Source organism: Pyxicephalus adspersus, chromosome 5 (genome assembly GCF_032062135.1).
Source record: "Pyxicephalus adspersus chromosome 5, UCB_Pads_2.0, whole genome shotgun sequence".
Classification (NCBI taxonomy): Eukaryota; Metazoa; Chordata; class Amphibia; order Anura; family Pyxicephalidae; genus Pyxicephalus; species Pyxicephalus adspersus.
In genome coordinates this window covers 103213835-103230916 of record NC_092862.1, presented here as the reverse complement: position 1 = coordinate 103230916, position 17082 = coordinate 103213835, and the positions used below count along the sequence as shown (strand labels likewise).

At 35.2% G+C, this 17082-nt stretch overlaps 1 protein-coding gene across 2 annotated transcripts in view; it reads left to right on the top strand.

The window, feature by feature from the left end:
- NEK11 (NIMA related kinase 11) overlaps window positions 1–17082 on the top strand; it is a 158934-nt gene that overhangs the window by 69202 nt on the left and 72650 nt on the right. For both annotated transcript variants that reach the window (XM_072412330.1, XM_072412329.1), the window contains exons 7-9: window positions 10062–10211; window positions 10300–10378; window positions 13714–13802. In XM_072412330.1, the coding sequence (XP_072268431.1) occupies window positions 10062–10211; window positions 10300–10378; window positions 13714–13802 (318 nt within the window). The remainder of the gene's footprint in view (window positions 1–10061; window positions 10212–10299; window positions 10379–13713; window positions 13803–17082) is intronic.

Genomic DNA, 17082 nt, shown 5'->3' with positions numbered 1-17082 from the left:
CTCACAAGGTCAGAAACAGGCAAGGTCAGCAACAGTAAATCAGACGAAAACACACTCCAGCACAGATTAGCCCAGTTAAACGCTACAACAGGCACTGGTGACTAGGAGCAGAGAGGCTTTAATGTCCCAGCAGCCAATGGCAGCACAGGATAGAGTCAGGAGCTAATTGCCTCTGAAACTCCCATCAGCTGTGCACAGCCTCACAGTGGTGCAGGAGATGCCAAAAATACATCAGGCTGCACAGCTAAAGGAAAGCAAGGGCTGCTGCTATCTTAGTTTTCCTGGCTGCTGCAAATGACCTTGCTGGACAGAATAAACAGTTTTTTATACTGCGATGGCGCACAGCACAGAGTCACCGGACAGATGAGCATCTCCTAACAGATGGTAATCAGAATATTCAGAATTTACTGATATCTCTTTCTAATATTTCCTGCTATTTATGCCTTAATAAAAGTTTTTGGAATGTAGTTGAGCTGTCAAAGATCCATATTAGCATGCTTGTCCATGTGTGACCAGAACAGCTCAGCAACTCTAGTTTTTTTTGTGCTCTTGTGCATATATGCCATTTGCAAATGGGTGTCCATATAATTTTGTGTTCACTGAAGGCTAAATGCTGAACTAAACTTTGAACAAAATTAGAATGCTTCAGTTGCAATTTTAATACCAGAGCTTTAGCTTTTCATGACATGCACCTTGATATCCAGTCTTCTATTGTGAACTTCATTGTTATTGTACCTTGACTCTTCTTCTTTGCTTATTGCCTGACTGTTGCTGAAAATAAGCTTTCCTCAACTACACAATGGGCTTGATTTATCAAAGCTCTCCAAGACTAGATAAGATATACCATCATAGGTGAACCTGGATGATCCACTAAACCTGGAAAAATTTTAAAAATCATTTGTTAGCTGGCAAACGTTTTCAATCCTGTTCCAGATATATTCCAGGTTTGCTGGATCACCCAGATTCTCCCATGATAGTCTATCATCTCCAGTTTTGGAGAGCTTTGTTAATTCTGGCCCTTTATCTTCGTGATTTGGTCCTCTTTTATCGTGTAGATAGATTGGAGGGCCTAAAACAAGATTTAGGCTCCAGCACTCGTTGTTTGTCGTTAATGGATCCATCCTGGCGGATCCACGAACAGGGAATGAGAAACGATTGTAATGAAGCGGAGTGTAGGGGAGAGAGCACAACGGGGTGCCGCTCCATTGTTCACCTCCCTGTCCATACAGCAGAACAGCGCTCATTCATGCATCGTTCAGTCTTTTTGTTGTTGGAAAGGATTGAGAAAGACAATTTTTGCACATGTGTACACAGCCTTACTCTGAAGCTAAACTTGATCTCTTATTCAGGCATTCTGAAATTTACCTAACATTGAACACTGCAGCTCTCTCTCTGGCTCTGCACAAAGGGTGCCGCCACCTTGGTGACTTAACTCACCTCATAGCAAAAGCATTTTTCGTAATACTTTTTTTTAATTGATTGTAAATAATCCAAGAATATGTATACTTACTCAAAAATCAAAAAGCAGTTTTGGGAACATACAAAAACCTTTTCAACAAAATGGAATTAAATTGAAATTTGCTACAGCTGAAATGCCTAAAAAATTACAAAACTGGACTGAACATTTTTGTATTCCTTCAGGTATTCAGGCAGATTGCAGCTGTGCTTTTAAAATGCTTGCACCATGTCACTTGGTGATAATGATGGAGTACAAGAGGGAGAGAATTGTCACTCCATAACAGAAGCAAAGACCCTTGTGCCAGGGTCACCACCAGTTTTGTGAAAGCTGCATACAGATACTTCTCATTTAACCACAAGGTTTGGTTCCAACAGCCTGGTCATTTAGTGAATTGGTCTATAAGCGAGGAGCATAGAAAAGAGCGAATCTGCAGAGCTGCAAGCAAGCAGCATGTGCCAGTGATAGATTCACTGACAGCCTGCAGACCCGAAGATCACAGAAAGGAAGATCAAAAATGAAGATGAAGAGCTAGGCGGCTGTACACTGTACAATTCTTGTATAGTGTACTCGTTGGAGAACCGATTGTTCGCTAAATTGTTCGTTAAATGAGGAATACCTGTATTTGAAAACAAAAGACAAAACATTACGACGTTATAGCCATTGAAAGATTGATTGGGATTGCATATACTTTAGTTTTTGAATCCAAATTGTTTACAGTTTAGGAATTTCATTAAACATTTATCAATTTTTACTTATAAAAAAAAATTAGGGTGACATCCTTATGAAAAGTATTTTTTGTTAACTTAAGCTACAGACAGCATACCAACGTAGGCTGAATTTCTCCCTTGAACCTTTTCAACCTTTTTTTTCTGTGAAGCTGGTGATACCTGACATTGTAGCTTGATTATAATTCTAAATCCTTCTGTTGAAGCCACTAGGTTAGATCCTACCTACTAAATATTGCAGGCATGAATGTTTTCTCTTTATTGATACTGGGATAACACTGTATACACATGAATGCAACCTCCAGTTTACTATTATTACTACTAATTATTTGATCATTTTTTTTTATTAGGCAGATTAAGGATACAAATTGAAGATGTAGGAAGGCTTTACTTCCAAATAAATACAGTTTAACTTATTTTTAATAATATTAAATAGGAATCTTGTGGATATATTTTATTTTACTAGTATATTACTCTTACTATAAACGTTTTACTAGTATATTGTATAAACCATGACGATAATTTGTATCAGTAACATTTTTAGTTATTTATGCTGTCTTACCGATATTTGCCAAATTTCTAGTATTTACCCAGAATTAATTCCAGAATGATATAAATGATTATTATGAACTGCATAAAATGTTTTTGTGATCATCTAGTTTACACATACATTACTTGTCAATTATTTTATATAATCATTTAGCTCTTACAAAGAAAGCCTCTTGGAAAATGTGGGGTTTTTATTAATTGCAATGTTAAAATAAAAAAACACTAAAATAATAACACTAATAAAATAGAAGCTTATTTTGTGCTAATTACCATTTTTATGTTGCATTACTGCACACATTTCCAACAAGTGGCAGCACACGTCACATGCATTGTTGCTCTGAGTTGCCATTCATTGTTAATGACACCCAAAACGCAACTTAACAATGCACTACCACACATCATGCAGTGCACGTTAAATTATACAGCAACACATCTGATGTTCTGCATTTAAGTAAACGGGCTGCTGACTGCAGCACATTTTAATGCAAACAAATATACATGTGCTTTTGGAAAAGCGCACTGCATTGCTTTAGTGGGCATTTGTTCCCTGGGGAGCTGGTAAAGAATATGTTCTGTATGCCAGATGACACTATTGGTTTGAAAAAAAAATATATCTAAAAGTACAGATCTAATGCCAACATATTATGTATTAAGTTTAGGGATAGAAATGGCATAACAAGTCATATTACATATACATTACATTAAACAACAGTTTATAAATGAAAACAAACTTAAATAGGTTGTGAAAAACAATTATAATTTTCTTTTAACAACCCCAGTTAAAGTTGGAAGATTTAGTAAAAAAAAATCTCTACTTCTTGAGGCAATAAATATAGGTCGATGAAAAGCCTAACTTCTTATCAAGCAAACACAAAGTTAGACGTGTGTGCAGTAACTTTTATGCTATAACATGATGTTGCTTGGCAGAACTTCTATAACTTCTCCAAGAATGATTTCCTAAAGGCAAACATTAATTTTTAACTAAAAATAGTATGCCTAGCTGAGGATTTACACATCAATATATATTGTTGGATATCCTGTGGAGAAGCATTTGTAGACTGGTGCACCTATAAATAAGTTGTTGTCATGGCAAATGTGATCTTGTTCTATCCACATGCATTGAATTACATTTAGAAGCTCTTGTTTTTACAAATTTCCCGTAGGCAAAAGCGAAAATCTTCCCCTCTGAAAATGTTTTTATCCAATACATAACAGGTGGATTGAGAGCTACATCCATTTGCACACAGTGGCAGTTTCAAAGAAGCCTTTAGGTAAAAGTTGGGTGATTTGTAGTTGAAAACATTTACACATAGACCCCCTAAAGCCCAACTCAAGCCCACCCTGAGTACTGGGAGCCCAGACAACCATGATGATGTCCCAGACACCTGGTGCCCAACCTACAGACTGGGGGATGCATCCAGTTTTTGGCACCTATTTTGAGGCTCATGAAGCCCCTGGAGTCTGCCTTTTCATTACTTACATGCATTACAGTGCTTATTGAGCCCATAAAAAGAATTATATTAAATTGGGTTCTAGTGGTTAAAGTATTGGAATGGATCTGGTCCAGGATTGTCATTTGCTAACAAATAGTAAATGACTTCCATAAGAAGGCAATTCCAGGTTTGCTGGATCACCCAGCTTCACCGATGAAAGTGTATCCTTAGTCGGGCACCTCATGTGTTCTTTCCTGTAGTCTTTGATAATTGTGGGTTGAATAATACTAGGTTCATTTAATCCATATAAGGAATGTAGGCTATTGTGACAGTGCTGGAATGTGGAGAGTAATGCTTAGAAACCGTGTTTTTTTTTTAATATGGGGGGGGGGGGATAAGCTAGTAAGCTAGACATGAACCAACAGTTATCATTACAGCCAGGAAGGAAATTTCAGAAGAAGCTTAGTCGTTGCAGCTTTTTTCTTTCTCTTAAGGCAGGTTAAATTTAATTTATTTTATATAGCTATTCATAGCTTATTTTTGAAACATCCTAATACACACTTTAAATACACCTTAAATACAAATTTGTGAACTATTTTGCCTGCCAACTAATTTGTAATTATGTTTAGGCAGTCTTGTGATACGGCTACAACCACAAGTTCTTTACCTATTTGCAGACTGCATTGCTGCTAGACAATACAGCCTTGTCCTGGCCTAAAACCATAGGGCAACAAATACCCACTCCACCCTAAATTCATACGAGCAACAACAAATAAATAAATGAGGTCATACCCCTGATCTCAAGTCATGTAATCAGTATGTAATATATCACAAAGCAATGGAGCCCAATTGACTAAGCATTCTGATCCTTCACTTCCTTAGTGTAAGTGATTCTGTGGACAGAATTAGGTTTGCAGATGTTAGAACAAACTCAGGTAGTTACGCTAGGTTTTTGTAAAATCCTGTCAATTATTTAGTTCTATGGTGATTTTATCTTTTTGGAGTTCAGCTGTAATCTGCCTTCATTCTGACAATGTCTTTGTCTAAACACCGATAGCAAAGCAAATGACAGTTTTACTCTCATGGGTATCATTATTTTTTCATAGAAATTGTGCCATAAGCTTTGGGATGGAAATTGCTTAATAAAAGGTAACCATATCCAATTAATGCGTCAAGCAGAATCTGTTAAAATAATTAACTAAACAAGGAACTTGAAAGTTCATAGTAATATGTATATTTTTAATTGTCAAATGGTATACCCATGGGTAATGAAGCATGTAAAGGGAAAGCTCATGAACTTACATAAGTTATGCCTATTGTTCTATAATGCAAATATTTAGATAGGTAGAGTGATAGCATGCCAGATTTCAGTTTATTACTTAATCTTTTATTAGCGTTACTAGCTACCAGTACTGTTCATTCCTTTCAAAGTTGCCTGTCTGTAATTTTTCCACATAACCTTTAAATATGTTTGATTCACTGACCAGTACAAGTATGCAGAGAGGTTATTCTGACCTTCTTGCTGCCTACTTGTCAGTGACTCAAAATATAGAAGTGAGACAGTCAGTATTACAGGCTAGCAACTATTATTCATTCAAAAGTACTTTCAAAAGGCAATAAATCTTTCTTGGAACCATTTTTTAAAAACTCGATACTCCTTCTATTATAGATACTGTATATTAAGAATTAGACCACTGTCTAGAGTCTTTATAACACCTTATATAGCTGTGAAAACAAACTCATAAAACTAAACCCAGTGAATACTCACCTGTCCCCATTCTGCCACAGATCTTTTTCCTTGCTTTCTACATCGTTTTCTTCCTCGTTTTGCTTTCCGGCCACCTTGATTGGCCAGAATGGGATGATATAACTTGTGCGCAGGAGTTCATTCATTCCTGGCAGCCACAAGGGAAGCCAGGTATATCAAGGAAACACTAATGAAAATTGAGACTGGGGAATAAAAAGGCACTTTAGTTTAAAAGCTGAAAAAAAAAATGTGATTATCGTAATGCTAAACATTGGCTCTGTTTTATCATATTTATTATAATGAAATTATACTGGTATACCCACGCCTAATGAGTCATGTCCAATTTAGAAAAGTCACACTCCTTACCAACATCACTACACCTCCCCTAACAAAGGTGACAGCCTTACATTCCAAAACATCTGCAAAAATCATTTAAAGGTAACTTTGAAAAAAAAATATGGAGATATTTAAACAAATATAGCACAACTCATCAAATAGTACAGGTTGCCTGCTTGCAAGAACTTGACCTTGTTTCTATGTTCTAACACCCAGAGATGTCCAAATTGTTTTGTTTTTTTTGTAGAAAAAACATTTTTTTTCTACCCTTTAAAATGGTCTGATATACAGCAAAATCAAAAATAATTATGATCTGCAAAATCCAAGGTATAGATTACTTGTATCATCACTCCAATACCTTTGGCCCAATAACATATATAACAAAGTTGTTTTCTTTGCAAGATTTTATAAGAAGATGATTGCACTGCAGGGGTCATCAGGTTTTAATCAGCAATCAAGATCCAGGATGAAAGCAGCTATGGTGGTTAATAAAATTACCTGAATGTTTATGTCCAGAGTAAAGTAGCAGTTCTGCTGGAGGTACAAGAAAAAAGTGGTAATGATAGGACGTATCACCTGTACTTGTAGAAGTGTTTTTCCTGGACAGGTATATGTTTCATGCATGATATGCTGATGGTTCCTTGTAGTGAAAAATCCTGCAATAAATCCCATTACAATTAGGTATTTAGATATGGGCAGCTTGATTAGATACAATGAAGTTAGCACTGTTTGACCCATCAGGCTATATATATCTCTTACATTATAAATTTCTAAGGTTTCGAAATCATTATTTTCATCATTATCATATATAAGTCACTGAAATAAATAAAAAATACTTAAAACACGTTTTTTAGACATGAATATATTAAACAAGGAAATCATATGTGCTCAATACCAGTATAGCTGGTTCTTGACCAGTCTGTCAGAGACGCAACCTAGATCCATGAGAAGCATACTTCCTCAGTTCAAATGTATAACAGAACACAGGCAAGGGGAAGTTTAGGATTTCCATTCCTTCTAGCAAGATTTGTATCATCTGAGGTTTGGTGATTTCAAAAAGAGGGGGAAATTGGATGGGAGGGGGGTGTATTTCTTTTGGGATTTGGGATTTTCTTTTGCAGATGAAGGTTTTGCTTTTGGGAAAGGGGAGATAAAGTGGGAAAGTTGTTCTGGGGTGATTTCCTTTTAGGGGGTTGGAATTTTTAGAGGATGGAGATAGGAATATTTTTTGGGGAATTCCTCTGAAGAAGGTAGTTTTGTTTGCGAGGAGGCAGGTGAGTAGGGAGATTTATTCTGGGAGTATACTTTTGGGGATAATAATTCCCTGAACATGTTCTTATTCCTGATGTACGGGTGTTGCTCAGAACCACTTCTTTTGTACTGGTGAACTGGTGCATTTTATTAACTGGGTTGAAGTAACAAACCTTTAAGTAAACTTGTGTTTCCTAGTCAGGAATAGTATTACATAGAAAATAAAAGCATGTAACATCTATGCACTATTTCAAAGATCCTGATCAGTGAGTATTGATGTTTTATCGATGATTGATGGACACCACAAATATTTACAGAATATATATATTATTAAAAATATTAATAAACAGGTTTTATGTAGCGCCAACATATTAAGCAGCGCTGTACATTAAATAAGGGATGCAAATGACAGACGAATACAGACAGTGACAGAGTAAGAGAAGGGCATGTCCCAAAGAGCTTACAATCTAGGAGGTAGCTTCTGAGGTTTAATCCATCTAGAATACGCATTTTTTTTCTTCTCAAGTGTGTTTTAATAATTCTTGCAGAGCTCCAAACTAAAAGTTCTGTGAGGATGGAATTAATAAAATTCCTAGCTGGATGTAACCTTTCTGTCTCTGTTTATGCCACAGAGCAGGCAACTGAATTTCTGTGTGACTTTATATTCCCACTGTTTCCACTCCTGTTGTCCTTTGAAGTTGCTGATTAGTACAGTCACCCTAGGAAGCTAAGTGCTGTGGTAGCTTCAATAGAACTGCGCTGCCATGGGAACATCACATCAAATCTGATGAAAGTTTATACTTTTTTTTGTTTCTGCAACATAAAATATTGCGAAGGGAGATCTTTGTGTGCTGTAACAATTGCTTCTACAATGGCTGTGAGCTATACAGGGTATGGTTGATGTTCAGATCAGACTGTGTAATGCCACTATAATCCATAATATTTTTTTTTTTTCAATCTTACTCTGGTTTGGTAGCATTACTCTGCTATAAAAGATTCATTCTAATAACTGAAAGTCTTAGCCTCTAATACCATGGCATGTTAAGGGATGCTTTTTAGATTGCTCCGGTAACATGATTCTTTTGCAGCTTTGGTAGCTTGACTTGAATTTTGCCTCTGGTGACACAATCAAGATTCTTCATCTACTAACATGACATTTTGAGTTTACTTTTATTCATGCATTCTTTTCGTTACAGCATATTAGAATAGATATGCAAGGCTCACAGTTTATCTCAATTTGCTGGAGTGTTCAGGAAAGTTCATATAACATTTGGCTGCCTAATGGTTTTCTTAGGTACCTGTAGTACTTGCAAATAATTTAACATACAAATATTATTTGTAAAGTTTAGACACCCACATTAGATTCAAGTTACACGTGATGTTCGTTACTGTTTAAAATGGCAAATATTTTACTAAAGGGAATCCCCTTTTAAGTGTAAACTGAAAAACCAAGGAACCCTGTAATCATTTTGTTTTATGCCTCATTCTTATAGTTTTCATGTTTCAAGTTTATGTATTAGAATTTTTTTTCTTTTATAGACGTTGCTGTATTTTTCATCTTTGGCAGTCTCTTGCCATTCTGTCTCTACCTGATTATTCTCTATATTATATTAACGATATACTTTATATGTTTCTTGCTTTAACACTGCGATATGTTTTGACCATTAGTGAAATAAATGTAGCAGAAACCCTTACTTCAAGCTACATTCATTAACCTCAATAATACACTGTACTTTTTTATATATAGTTCTGTTAATATAAAGCCTAAAAAGTATTGCTTTTGTACTTTGTACAAAATGAACCTGATTTTCTATAAATTACGTTAACAGCTGGGCATCTGGCTTTGAGCTTTAGGTATAGAATGCCTGAATTAAGTTCTGGTACTACCAGTTGCTTTGATATGCCTAGCTATGTGTGGAATGATCTATTCTATATATACATTGCAGAATGTGGAATATAAAGTAATGCTACAGTTAAATGAAAACATAGATTCAATTGTTGATGGCTTGTTCATAATTAAACTGGTTTTAGGTTGATTAGGCTTGATGAATTGTGTAAAATCAGGTCTGGCAGTAAATATGTATCTAAATATGACTTAGCTACCCTGAAATAAAAATTACCGGATAGTAAACCTCCACCCGCCTATTTCTTTAGCAAATCATCTATCTCATGAAGATTTTTTTAGGTAGAATCTTTGTACTTATAAACTAGTATAAACTTTGTATATAGCTGTACATTGCCTTTGGTAGTTCTAACATTTTATGTGTCTGTTCCTTTTAAACCATAATTGTGTGTCTGTATCCCTATGATGTGATGATTTCATATTAATACTTGTTCACAGAACCTCTGTTGTCTGGCACAAATATAATTTTGCAGTAGGCTTATCGAGCTGAGTGTAAAAGGGATTGATGAACTGATGATGATTGCTAGTTATGTAACTATAGCATACATAGAACAAGCTGTACACACTTCACCAGAAGTAAGAATATTGAAAATCTAGTTCTATTACTACTGTAATTTTTGTCGCATCTCTAACTTTTTGTGTGCATTTCGTTTTACAGGTCAGTCGGTTGCATTCTCCATGAAATATGCTGCTTGGAACATGCTTTTACTGGACATAGTTTTCTAGCAGTTGTGTTGAAAATTGTAGAAGGTCCCACACCATCTCTACCTGATCGTTACTCCAATGACCTTAATTTTATAATGAGCGGGTATTGCATTGTTTACATACCAAATGATGTTTCTATTTTTTTTCTAACTAGCAAATGTATTTACAGCAATTCCTTTTTACTTTTTTAGAATGCTGAATAAAGATCCATTACTTCGTCCAGGAGCAGACGAGATTTTACAAATTCCATATATATTGGACCAGCTGCAGGTATGACAAAAAATTGACAGCTGTCCTAAAACATTTTGATAGATGATATTGCATTTTGCCATGAAAATAGTAAGTACAAATCAGTGTGTCTTTTTTAGGCAGCTTAAAATACATTTGTTAAGACCTTTTTGGTACTAAACAAGGAAAATTGTACATGCAGTCACTCAAACAAGAACATTTTCTGGAGACTCTTTAGTAGTTTTTAAAATTGGCCTCCCCACACCTTGAGTACCTTCCAATTGGTATGGCCTTCTATAATTGGTAAGGCCTCCTATAATACCAGCATGTTAATAGAAAGGTACAAAAGATGCAAAGGACAGGTCTGCTCTCAACACTACCACAAAGTATGAAAAATTGGACAGAGTGCTAGAAAGAATATAAATTTAGGGAGAGTCAAAAGACATCTAAAGGTATATACAGGTGATGCTATTATAGTGCTCTAGCCCATTTGGTACCATTTTTTTTTACATTTAATATTACATTTCAATGCAGAATATTGTTATAATTCTTTATTAATTATTAATATTTATGCTTACATGCTCAAATGATGATAAAATATTCCTGTTCATTAAACACAATACATTTAGGCTCCTGCCAGTAAAATTTCTAGAGAAAAGTCATGTGCTAAGCTACTGGCAAGGCCCAAAGCTTAAAAAAGCAGTGTGATTTTTTTAGTTATTGTAGGATAGGTTAACTTTGTAAAATTAATAATATGGCATCCATATTTTTCAATTGAATTAGTAAATTGAAAATGTATAGGAACTGCTTTACCTGCCAAAGAATTTGTATTTTTTATTCGTGTGCTAAGCTCAACATAACTCTATCAAATCACAGCCCTGCCTTGCAAGGCAGATACTGCAGTTTAGTAACATCTACATATCTTGTCCCACCCCAGCCTGTGACTGGACAGTAAAATGAGAAGAAACAGGGGGATGATTTTCTATCATTTTGTGCTCACTTTCTATCAGCATATTCCTTGTACTGTAATGCACATGATTGGCACTTGTCATTCTTTTTTCTTCCCCAAGCTGAACTTTGCTGTATAGGGACTAATTAGGTATAGGAATAAATAATACCATAAATGTTTGTTGGACAAGTTTTTTAAGTGTTTTTAGCCTATTGTATTTTCTTCAAAAAGAGTGGAAAAGCTGTGAGTTCCCTTGACCATGTTTCTGTTTAAAGGACTGCAAGAGGCTGATAAAAGATTTGGTACTAACTTTGCTTTTATTTAAAAATCCATCAAATGTTGGATCAGTGGTAGCAGAGCTGTATTTATTTGTTCCAATGATATTTGCCTGGACTTCAGCTTCAGAAGTTACCATTTCTTGATCCAATAAATCAAATAGAATTTGTAGGGGGAGATGTTGGCCAGTCCTAAAAATATCAGGGACCGCTATTGTAGTCCATTAAAGATGTAATTAATGATTACTGTCATGTATTCGGTGTCACAGACAATGTGAAAATCTAATGATTACATTTTTTTTCCAGTGAAAAGGATGAATTGACTTTTAATGTAATTTATTTGTCTGCTGTGTATAATGTCATTTGTTGTTAACTGCTGGTGTATGCAGTTTGTGAGTGAGCATCATTTATCCGAAAGAATTTCTATAAATCTGATTACCGTTAGTGTATTTGCTTAGCCTTGGAAGCAGCTTTTGTGCTATGGATTAATTAAATACATTTTATGGAAACAACACCATGTTTGTTCTCTGTAATTGCAAAATTCTGCTAAACAAACCAAAATCCATTGTAGATGTTTGTTAAGCATGTCAATATACAAGAAAATACACACTTTATCTGTAGATTTAGTTTGTCGACATGACAGTGTTTCCTTTTTAAACTGATTCCTGCTCGTGGCATTTAGTTGAGATTTGCTTTCTAGCTGAGTAATTATAAGAATTCATACCAAACAGGAACATGAACGAGATGCAGTGCTAAAACACACATAATTTTTAATGAATAATGATTAAAAGTGTTCTTAGATCATAGGGACCAATCACATTCAGCCATTCGCTAGGGAATAAGAAGAGAGAATTGCAGTGGTTACTTTGAGCAATAAAAAATGTTCTTGTTCTAGACACTTTTTTTATAATTAGATCACATGTGTACTTTATAAAAGTCATTAAATACTTTACTTTTTTTCATGATAAATTAGCAGCAAGGAAAAGTGGAAACAAGTAGAAAGAAGAGTGGAAAAAGGTTATAGAATCACAGTCAGTGATCAGATCAGTCAGTGATGTATCTATACAGATACTCCTCTCTTTCTGACTTACCTAACAACCTTATGGATTTATGACCAGCTCTCCAACACTACTACAGTACTGCACAGTACACTGTACAAAAACATTTACAGTGTATGGCAACATGGTGTCTCTTCATACACTTCTCACCATGCAGCACTGTTCTTTGCACTCTGGAAGTCCCAGTTATCTTCACACTGACATGCTGCACTTTCCCAACTCTGAAGACTGGTACTTTATTGTGCTCCTCACTTAACAACCAAGTTGCTTACCAACCTAGTCATATTATTGGAACTTGGTCAGTAAATGAACCTCTGACCATTTTACAGAGTAGTCTGGGACCTTAGTGAGGAGACTTCTCTTTTCTGCCTATCGAAGTGAAACCCTCTTTGTTAGAGTTTGGCTAATTCTCAGTAAAACTGAAGAAATGAGTTGTTTGTTTGGACAAGAACATCAGAAAAACTTTGATTGTAACTGTTACCACTCAGAATAGCCATTTCTATGCTGAAGTAATTTAATCCTTGCCACTCCCTCTTGGGAAGAGCCTGGGGGCTGCGACTTGGTGACCTCCCTGCAGCAAAGTAGCCCAGTGGCTATTAGGGTCACCGACCCCTCACTCCTGCAGGTCTGCTGTGAAGCCCAGGGGGTCAATTAGATTCTGCTCTTTGGATAATTCCATGTAACCTGCCAGGGGCTCTTGACGGGAGGCCAACTTTAAAACTTTTCTCAATCTAGACTTTGAAGGCAATTGATGACTTTGACTGGCAATTAATTTAAAGTTTACTGTAGAATTGAGGAATTAGCTATGCTCTGATGTGCATAAATTGGATAAAGGGTTCATATCGCAATACTTTTGTTGATCTCTTTCCTGCATTTAGGAGGGTCTGTATGTAGGACATAATACCTCAACAGAACTACTAAATAGCAGGCAAACCTACTTGGGGTAAAGACTGTATCCCCTTGACATCACACTAAACCTAAATCTTGGTTTATTATATTAAGTTTATTTTATTAGCTCCCATTCATTGTTAGCCATTTTGTATTGGTCCCCTTGCACTAGTTGACCATAATTATGTAATGTTACTGTTTTTTCAGAAAGTACAGTGGAACCTTTATGGATGTGTACTTAAAGATGACAAAACAATTATCTGTCAGAAGGAAGCTGAACAAATTAAAAATGCTCTGTAAGTAATACAATATACCTGTAATAAACAATTACATCCGATCATTTTGCACTTGACTATTGACTATTGACAGAGTTGACTATTTCTTTATGTCAGACATTTCCTTCATTAAGTATTATTTAGCATCATATTTAAATAAACATTGCTTATTTGGATATGCCTTGTTCCCTTCTTTTGGCCTTTATTCATATAAATAAGTCATTTTTCTTAATGGATTATGTGAGCAAACTCTCACTTTTTAAAGCCCTGATGCCCAACCTGTTGCCCTTTGAGCTCCTACAGATAGAATTCTAGTTATGTGGAATAAAAAATGTTAAACTAAAAGAAAAATATTCTTTAGACAAGCTTCTACAAAATGTTTTCTGTAATGTTCATTCTTTTTTCCTGTATTTCCTTTAATTTTTCTATCATGGATCTTTCTGTGAGCAATAAAAAACAAATCATTTTTAGGGAGTCTGAAGAAATGGTGTTTGGTATTCATGAAGCATGTTACTCCCCTATTGGATCACAGATTTCCTCTGAAAATGAACGTTTGAGAAACCACATTTTGTAAACTGTTTTATATGTGTACCTAGGTTTGCTGAATGATGTTTTGTATGCCCTGAGCATCTTTGTTTTTAAAGATGAATATTTAATAAATTTAAATGATGTTTTATATAATTAATATTGTCCCATTTTAGCTTTGATGGTTTTTTTTAACTTTTTAAATGTAAAATTTGTGAACTGGGAAAGAATAAGTAGAATTTGTGTTTACCAATACCACCATTTATCCCCCCATTCTACTATATCATTTTTAAGGTGGTAACGCAAAGCGGCAGAAATAGCAGCAAAGCAAGCCTTTGTAGACCCATGTAACATGTCTCCATTTTAGGACTCCCTGAAACTTCTACAGCTTGTCCACAGTCTCCAAAACTCCTATAACATGTCCACTGTCTCTGAACATTTCCTATGCGATAGGCCTGATTTATTAAAGCTCTCCAAGACTCGAGAAGCTACACTTTCATTAGTGGACCTGGGTGATCCAGTAAACTTGGAATGGATCTGGTCCAGGATTGAAAACATTTGCTAACAAATAGGCAAATTACTTAAAAAAAAACAATACAGGTTTGCTGATTCATCCAGGTTCAATGATGAAAGTGTATCTTCTCAAGTCTTGGAGAGCTTTAATAAATCAGGCTCAATGTCTCTGACCATCTCATGTGAATGTCTATAGTCTCAGACCATCTCCTTTATAATTTCTACAGTTTCCAACCATTTCCTGTATGTGTAGTGTGTCTGCAGTCCCTGACAGCTTTCTGTAGCACTACATTTCTAAATTTTATGTTTGACCCTTTGTTGATCTCAGGGGCTGCACTTAAGGCCCTCTATGTAAGGTAAGTTAACCACCACTTTTTTAAAGTAAAGGATGCACACTTTTTATCCATCAATATATCTTTTTGACAACAACCTAAGAAACAGGTATCTGTCCACTAAACAGTTTTTTAAATAGCAACTTAAGAGTTAAAAACATTTTAAATTCTATTTGGAGAAAATATTGAAGTGCACATAAACCCAAACACTAAAATAATAAATAATGTAAGTAATTACAAGTGTTTTTAAATCTGCAACCTTCATTAACGTACTTGGTAAACCTGCCAAGACAGTAAGCAGGCATTTGTTATTGGGTGTCTAGTGATCAATCTACAACTGCTTTCCATCGATGTCACCCTGTCACATACACTTCCAAGGAGGACTTTAAGCAACTGTGACAACACTAATTCTACCTTTGTCAGGACGTGGAAGCCTGGCTTGAGTACTGACATAAAACTACCCCTGGATTGCATGCATAGAGACCAGGGTTTACATGTACTTTAAAATATTTCTGATCATTCCTGTTATATACATACATGCATATTTAGTCCAAACAAGTAATTGCAGCCAACTTTTTTTAGATTCAGTAAAAGTCTAGCATTTGCAGTACTACTGTGCATGTACTAGCACACACATTCAGATATTTGCCAATCGTGACCCCTTTTCAAACTCTAAAAATCCTTTTTTATATGTGTTATAGTTATTTAGGAGAAAATACATAAAAAAAGCTCACACTGTCGCTAAGCTGACATAGCAAATAATTACCAATTTATTCAGGGGCAGATCTATGTGAGAGAGACAATATTGAGATTCAGCTCTTCAGCATAATACCAGGCTTTCTTGCTCTTCAACTCTAATCCATTCCTTTGTCCTTTGATCCTTTCGGTTTTTTATCTATCAACCATTATTATTATAGTAATACTACCAACCTGAATTATCATATCATCACCTTTATGTATATCCGAAGGACCTTCTTCACAAGTAATGCATTCTTGTGCTGAAAATATGATTGTACACATACATTTCTTCTTATGAACAGCTGCTCTTAAATTAAAGGTTTCTATTCAAAGGTCAGAAATTCTTTTTTACAATGACCAATATATGGACATATAGTTTTTTTTTTTGCAAGGATGTTATCCATTCAGATTGTGATAATTATAACCAAGAGGTATTTCACTAGAAGGGTTTTGTAGAATGTTTCTAGTTGCCCTATTTTTGTTTCAAAGAACATTAATTGACTGTATACATTTTCCCAAATAAGTATTTTTTTTACTAGATACCCATTATTCCTATAACAGAAATCCCTTATAATTGCACCTCCTTTTATGTGGACCTGGGAGCACAGGTATATAATCCTAATGTATAAAAAAGTAAATCCTAATGTATAAAAATGTGTGACCAGGCAGGTACTTTGTTGCAAAAGCAGTAGGTGATGTATTTTTCTGAAATAAAATAACCTTAAATGCCTGATAACAAAATTTAAATACACTCACCTGTCTCGGGTTACGACTTCGTTACGGGTACTGCTATTGTCTTCTGCTCCTCTTCGGGTTCCTGACCTTCACCATCTTGATGGCAGGGATGATATTCATTCATACCTGGTATATTCTGGCATCATACACTGTGCAGGGCATTTACAGACAAATGTTTCATTGCCATATTGCCATAATGTCCATTCAAAAGTGACATAATATTTTTTCAAAACTTGCCCTATAAATTGCTTGCTTTTTAAGTTTTTTTTTTATTACAGCAATCTTGATTATATATAACTATTATGTTTAATTACCCTTAAGTATTGCTTCTTAGACTCCTGCTGCCACTAGTTAGGGTTTAATAAAAAGAAAAAAAAAAGCTTTACCAGTAAGAAAAATTATTTTTTTGTATGTTGATTCAAAAATAGTCTGAACTTCCCATGAATTCGTCATATGCA